The sequence below is a fragment of the Atta colombica genome, unplaced genomic scaffold, assembly GCF_001594045.1.
Source record: "Atta colombica isolate Treedump-2 unplaced genomic scaffold, Acol1.0 scaffold238, whole genome shotgun sequence".
Lineage (NCBI taxonomy): Eukaryota > Metazoa > Arthropoda > Insecta > Hymenoptera > Formicidae > Atta > Atta colombica.
In genome coordinates, this window is record NW_017259336.1 from 2,853,786 (window position 1) to 2,862,033 (window position 8,248).

General features: G+C 31.7%; 1 protein-coding gene across 1 annotated transcript in view; it reads left to right on the top strand.

Moving 5' to 3' along the window:
* The window catches only part of LOC108688728 (homeobox protein GBX-2), a 19,239-nt gene extending 11,245 nt beyond the window's left edge, over nt 1–7,994 (top strand). The window contains exons 3-4 of the mRNA XM_018195087.1: nt 6,192–6,502; nt 7,533–7,994. Of these exons, the coding sequence (XP_018050576.1) occupies nt 6,192–6,502; nt 7,533–7,994 (773 nt within the window). The remainder of the gene's footprint in view (nt 1–6,191; nt 6,503–7,532) is intronic.
* The last annotated feature ends 254 nt before the right edge of the window (nt 7,995–8,248 follow it).

Sequence of the window (8,248 nt, forward strand, 5' to 3'; positions counted from 1 at the left end):
GATATTTTTAATTGATTACTTAATATTTTGCATCTTCTTTTAATCACAAAGTCTAATACAATGCATATATAATTGGCGACAAGTTCTTTGTATCTTGTTTCTTACATCCTATAAAATAATTTTACCAAACATACATAATTATTTCATTAAATTATATATTATAAACATTTTTTTCCTTGCTCGCATTCTGAGTCTTCAATTGTTAACTTAAGATTATATTATAGAAAGAGATTTATTCTGATATAGAAGAACTTAGAAAAATAAAAAAAACTCTATATATGTATCAAACGTTATCATTTTGAATAAATCAAATAAATAAAGAAAGGGTCAATACAATCGATATTAGATTTTGATTCTAATAGTATTTTTATAACGTAAATTCTAAATATATCTTTGATACATTTAGAATTTACACATAAAAAAATGCATTGCTTACTGTCGGATTTGAAACGCAATTATAAGTTGAAGCTGAAGTAATAATATTACAATTTGATAATGATGCTATTAGCATCTTACAATAATTCAAGAGAGAGAGGAGGGAGGGAGAGAGAAAGAGAGAGAAAGACAGAAAAAACTTATTGCAAAAAATATCTCAGGCAATTATATCACTTCATTTATAGCTTATTCTTCTTGTATCTTAATCCTTTGTTGATTACAGCCGTGAGAATACAGACAGATATTTTATTCGGAGTATGCGATTCATGCAGGAAGAAAAAGGAAGAAGAAACGGATGAACTGGCGCAGCGCTATATCGATCGTCGCAATATTCGTAACGTCATCGTGTAGCAAACTGACAGAGCGATCCGTTAATAAGCCCAATTGAAATTTCATGTCGCACATCCAAAAATACACTCACGAAGTGATACGCGAGCAGCGAATGAGCGTTTCCTCTGGCCCGATCCCGATAATTGCTTCCGGCGAGGTTCATCGATCGATCGCGTCGGGCGCTATATCGGGCCACGATCGAGCAAATTATTCCAGAACGAGGTCGCGAATCTCGCTTGCCTTCTTAACACTTAATAAGCCGGACGTATTTCCCCCACGGCTAGAAATGCACGTGGCTATTGAAACCTTATCACCAAGTTACTAAAATAGCAAAAAAGATACGAAGTATCCAATTGTCTAAAAGTGTTCTATATAACGAGATGAAACCATGTATTTATCTGACATCATATAAAGCGTCTCAAATTTTTCACAATCTTTTTCCTTTAATTTTTTAATGCTGATTTACAATTAACATTATAGATTCTTGTTGAAGAAAAATATAAGAAGATTGAAAAGAAATATACAGTTGATATAATTATAATCAAACTACATTGATTGTAAGTCAAAAAATAGTCGAAATATTCGCATGTAAATATTACATATAATATTTTCTTCGATATTTATTAGTATATATAAATTTTGATTGAATGAAGACTTATAATTCTACGTTTCTCTGTGAAGTATTTTTGTGAAATATATTAGTTGTAAATCTCTATCCCTTGTATGTCTTATTAATTATAAAGAATAAAATAGATAGTTTATTTGCCAAGAATAAATTTTATTTTCTCCGTTAAAAATTTAAAAATTTATTTTAGTCAAATAAATATCATATCTCACAAATAAATTTTTAAGTTCTTTTTCTCATAATCAGTATAGAGAATTATTGCACTTTATTGCAAATGCATAAATCGCTTCCTCACTATTTGCTACCTATACTTGCAATTCGAACGATAGCATTCGACCCTCGAACTTTTTTTCGCTTTTCTCGCAGTTTCCCTAGTTCGTGAATTTTCGTTATTCATTGCCCGAATACGGAGATCCTGTGGCGCGTCCGACATGATATGGGAGGATCGCATCTTGTTTGTGAAGGACCGCACCGTACTTGTCGCGAAAAAAAAGGTATAGTGCTCTTGGTAACAACAATACTGAGATTGGCACGATTCCGCCGATCGATCGAAACCTCGAGTCATTATGCGAAATGTTATGGCAGCAAGATAATTTAATTAATTTCACTATTATTGTATTCACTATTTTATTATTGTATTTATCATTATTTATATTTATTATTGAATTATCTAAATTTATTATTGTGGACTTATTATGTCATAAAACTTTTTTATTTTTTTTAGATAAGAATTTTTAAAAGATCTAAGAATCTTAAAATGATAATCTTGAAAAAGATTAATATTGGGTTGTCCGAAAAGTTCGTGCCGCAATAGATTTAAATTTAATAAATGTATACTAAAATTTAAATCTTCTGCGTTTCAATTTTCCTTCAAAATCGGCATGAACTTTCCGCATGAACAACCCAATAATACTAATGATAAAAATCATAATATCTGAATTAAATTTTGAATTTGAAAAATAAGATTAAAGAATAAAAATTATATAATTTTTATATTAAAAAACTATTACTTTTAAAAATAACGTCTCAAACAATATAAAAATTTCAATATCTAAGAATTTTTAGAGTAAAATCATATTTATCTATTTAAGAAATTTAATAATTTATGAATGATTGAAGAATTTTAAAAACTTTAAAAGCTTTTTAAAAGAAGAATTTTAAAAGCTTAGAGAAAGAAAATTTCAAAAATAGTTCTACAATTAGATTCACAATTCTAATTGTTATTTATAAATATATTATATAATTATATATTGCTATATTTTAATTCATAACTTTTTAACAAAGCAATTTATTTTTGAGAGAAAGATCTTGTTTCTTAAAAGTTTTCGAAGTCGCTTTAATTTCAATTTAGAATTTTAAAATTCAAATTAAAAATAATCTGATTATCGATTTTAAGAGATTCTTGATATCTCTGAGTTTGAATGTAATCTGGAGATATCGAAAAAAGGATAGTAATCTCTGTGAAGGAGAATTTAGTGTTGCAGAGTTTATAATCAGAGTTTGAAAGTCAATTTGGAAATCTCTTTCTCAGTATACTAACTGTTTATTTAGCACTATTGAGCTTTAAATAAAGCGAAATTGGAAACTTAATGTTACATCGCAATTAACACTTAAAATCTTTTTTTTATGATAATCAAATATATTTTATTATATTTTTTTGAAATTCTGTCTATTATATTAAATCCTTCATTTTTAATTTTTTATTTTTGCTCTCAGATTTGAATAGACAAATCAAATTACTCCATAAGCCAAATTTCACAAAAATTGAACAAGCAATATATACAACAAAAGGGGTGACTCCAAACGAAGATTCTATATCCACAAAGAGTTAAAGAGTTTAATATTAAAATTGTTTTCTCTCTCTCTCTCTCTCTCTCTCTCTCTTTCTCTCTCTTATTCTCAAATAGGAAGAAAATGTCAGAAATCAGCTAATGAACAAGCAATTGATAAAATGGAAACAGCAAAATCAAATAGATAGAGAAAATTAATTAGACATGAACGACCGATGATTCACTGGCGATGAATCGGTGATGAAGATTAAATGATTTGATTTCCGGTTGCTCCGGTTGACAGTTTTCAATAATTACCACTTGCTAACAGTTAAATAAAACATAAGCTATGGAAATATGGAATATGCCAACTATTTTCACCGATTATTGTTAAATGTATGCGTGTGTGTATGTGTGCACGGCAAATCGATAATATTTTAATATTACTTTGAACATATCAGATACCAGCAGCTTTTCTTAGGGTGAAATCGATAAAGATGCCGCGACCCAATTAATCTGTTGCGTGTTCGTGTAATTGGCGGGTAAATTTGCAACTTGATTTAGTGATCGATTTAGTGATCAAATTATTCTACTTTTTAAAAATTGATCAACTTTATGTATGTATTATTATTCTCCTCTAATGTAGCACAATAGATACTTTTTTGCATTTGATATAATATTCAGCAAAATTATTTAATGTTGCATAAATTTTCTTTTAACACATTTAATTAAAATTCAATATTCCCTTTTACAATATTTTCTATGTCAATCAATTTAAACTAGTAATCATTTAAACTAGTAAAAGAAATTTTTGATACAATTTAAATTTCATATCCTAATTAATTCATATTGAATCCTGGATATTATTCTTTACTTCTCCATTAAAAATTTCTTTCTCAATTGAAAAAAACGAAGCTTTTCTTTATAACTCATATGCTTATTCGATCTTTTGTTGCTTTCACCTATTCACTATGAGTGCAATCCACTGCAAATGCTTCGTTGACTAATTAAAAGAAAAAGTTTTACGAATTGATCAATTAGAAAAAATGCTTTAAAGTATTTGTAGTGTAAAGTGAATCACACCCTAGGAAAGTTGAATTGGGCAGTTTCAAACAAAACCATCAATTTCAATGTCGTGTTTAAGTTTCGGGTTATAGATTCAGTAACTCTATTCGCTAGAAAAGTGTGGTTTAAAAGTTTCACCTTGCCGAGATCAGTTAAACGAGGATGTAACGACATCGTTCTCGCGAATCGATCCACATGCTCGATTCTGGCGCGAAGTGTAAAGACGATAGGCAGAGGACAACGCCCGTGTACGCTCGCGGAAGCGTTCCGCTCGCTTAATCGAAACCTTCTGAATAAATCAATGACTGGAGAGTGCATCAAACCGCCGCATGGAGAAAAGTTGCGCGTTGCCATAAACGCGCGGTCAGACCGCGAACTTCGGATAAGAAAGACGCGAATCGCGGCTAATGAATAAGTCAGGCTGACCATAGCCGAGTTGACCGTTGACAACGAACTTTAGCAGGAAATAATGTGCCCGCAAATAACGATCAGCTTTTGATCATGCGACCTGGCCACGTTGCGGTGGGAAAAGTTGTGTTGATCACGTGCGGTTGTGGAGAAAATACAACGCGCGAGAAGAAACTTATACGATTCTATTTATATCATTTCTAAGAGAAATGTGTATTACATGTCTATAAATTTTAATTTATCTCGGTTGGATCTTATATGATATTTTGTCAAATAGCATGTTTGCAATTATTTTAACATGTTAATAGCATTGCATTTATACAAATAATGTAGATTGTGATACACATTGAAAAAAATTTCTAGTTGAAAATGAATGAATTAGAATTTTCTGATTAAATTTATTAGAATTCTAGTTGAGATAACCTGAGATAACCGGAATTCTAATTAATATAATATTTCTGATAAAATCTACTAGAATTCTCATTTTTACCAGAATATCAATCAGAATTCTAATTATCTCAACTAGAATTCTAGCAGATTTAACTAGAAAATTCTGATTTGTTCATTTTATACCAGAATTATTATTCAATCTAATTAAACTATTTTTCTCAGTGGCATTAATCGATTTCGAAATTATAGAGAATAAATTATATAATTATCTTCTTATTTAAAATTATTTCGAAAATCGAGATATTTTCAAAATGTTTAAAATTGTCGATTAATTTTCTTATATAAAAGTCTTCTTTGGTATCAAAAGTAATCTTTGATAAATATTTCTGTCGTGGACATTCGTTGACGCAAATTTCCGTTCCCATCCAGTCGAATCAGCCGAACACGAGCCATTCGAATGGAACTTATAACCGTGCTCTGTAGGAATAATTTTCAATAAATAATGAACCGACGGAGTCATCAAACTCCGTGGTAACTTTGTTTCGTATCTCAGTGCATATTGCATGCCGTGCTCAACTGTCTCGCGGATGAAGGGGGAAAAAAAACGTTGTACGGGAAATTACGAACGGGAAAACGTTGTCGACGATCGAAGAACGCAACTTTTATGAAGGAACGACCAATCTGCTCCGCATATTAAATAGCCGTCAGGCTATACATACCGCGATGTTCTCTCGATAGCGATAAACTCTCTTGATAACTTAATGTCGTGAAAGTTAGTCGTGGATTTCAATCCTTGGAATTGTGCAGTTTTATTTGACGACTATAGATTTCAAATACCAAATATTTGCTCTTACACAAATCTCAGTTATAGATTAATCATAGAAGTAATTGACAAGCAAATTTTTTACATTCTTCATTATTTATCTTTGTAATTAATGTTAAATTCCTTGTGATTAAACAATGAGTATTACTAACGAAATATAAACGTAATGTAAATTATTTTTGCAATTTTTTGCATTATTTCGTTATCAAAAGTAGCTCTCTATTTTATTCTATTAATTATATTACAAGCTGGTATCATATATATGTATAAATAAAAGATTATATTTGACAGGTGTCTCATAATCATTTAATGTATAATCATTTATATAATTATTTATATGTTCCAGGATCTGAGAATGGTCGTGCATCAGCCGAAAGCGACGAAGAGGGTGGCGGAGCTGCGGGTTCTGGCGAGAGTCATGACATTTCCGACGGCGTCGTCAGCGGTGTCGGCAATGCCGCCCCAAGTCCTAATAGGCCTTTAGAGAATGGACAGAATTCATCAGCATCAGGTGCCGGCAACAAAGCTCGTCGGCGACGTACCGCGTTTACTTCGGAACAGCTGCTCGAGCTGGAGCGCGAATTCCACGCCAAGAAGTACTTGAGCCTAACAGAACGCTCGCATATAGCGCACGCATTGAAACTGTCGGAGGTGCAGGTCAGTGCCAAACTAAAGTAATAATCGATGAGCTGTACATACAGCTAGAGCTTAATATCAAGAGCTAAATTAGGAATTATAAAATAAGATCTTAAAATAAATTAGGATTCAGTCAAATAAAATCGTATTTTCCTTAAAGTAGAGATTTATATAGATGTAATATTAAAATTTAAAATATTAATAATTTATAATTAATTCGATTGTTCGAACGTTTTGATTCGCGAATATCAGCATCATCTCAAATTGATTGTGTTTTAATATCTTCGGCGCACAGTCACATTTGAGATTAATTAAATTCATGAACCAAAAATATTGTATTATATTATTCGCAACTTCCAACTTTGACTGATCCTTAGGCGCTCTCTACTATATTATGTTAATAATTAATCATTTGCAATAATAATAATATTAGAATTATTGGCACACTCAAAATAATAGTTTGTAATTTTGTTTAAATTACTGAATATCATAATACGTATTTTTTCAGAATTTTTGTAATTTTTGTTACAATATATAAATGATTAAATTGATCAATTAATTTTTATTTATGTAAAAGTCTAAAAATATTAAAATTTACGATATATATTAATAATTAATAATTCACAATAATATTAATTAATATTAGAATTACCAAAGCAATAAAAATAAAAAAAAGGAAAAATTACGGAAAATCTTAGAAAATGCACATCATGAATTCGAATAATTTAAACAAAATTACAAACCAACCAATGAATTTAATTGGACGCACTAATGTGTATTACATTGTTAAATACATCGTTAAATGTTGAATTACATATTAAAATTACATATTAAATAATTTTATTGCAAAAAATATTATCTTGGCCCGCATATCTTACGAGTGTCCTAAATTTTTATTCCACCAAGTCTAGTTACAGGTCCAATGTCTTTAAATACATTTTAACTTTTTCTTTTATTTATACCAAATTGCATTATCATACAAACTTCTTACAATTTCTTTCTTTCTATTAAGAGAACTACATAAAATCGATGATGTATAACTTTGACGTAGGTGAAAATCTGGTTTCAAAATCGACGTGCCAAATGGAAACGGGTGAAGGCCGGACTGAGCGGCGGAGGCGTCGGCGTCGGTTCGGCGGCGGCAGCCATGACGGCCTCCAGTGCTTCTGGACGCCACAATGGTGCCACGGGACAACACACTTCCGGTACAAGAATTGTAGTACCGATACCAGTGCACGTGAGCCGTTTAGCAGTCAGATCGCATCATCATCATCTGGAGAAGTGCGCGAGAGCACCGCGTGCGAGACCGACTTCGGTCGAGGGTGGGTCCTCGGGAGCGTCGTCATCAGTGTTGAGCGATGCTTTGGGACTAGTAAATACATCAGTGAATTTGAGTGGTCAGGTACAGCCGCCTCTGGGCGCCGGCATGGGGGTGGAAATCGGGGTCGGGGGTGGTCTAAGGGCCTTTGCAGTACCAGCGCATCGAGCCGGTCTCGGATCCTCCGGAAGGTAGTGAACGTCGCGAACGGATAAACTTGGATGTTTGACAGAAAAATATAAAAGGAACAAATAGAAGTAGATCGATCACTGGTGTAAGACGCACGCGTGATAGGATGAAGTCGAGTTCTCATTAAAATTAAATATAATATCAATCAAAAAATTAAAAACAGCTATGACAAATGTGAAACATTATAAGAAGATAAACACGAACTCTTTCTTTGTCTTATATAACTTCTATTGCATTTTTGTGTTGCTCGATCAGACAAG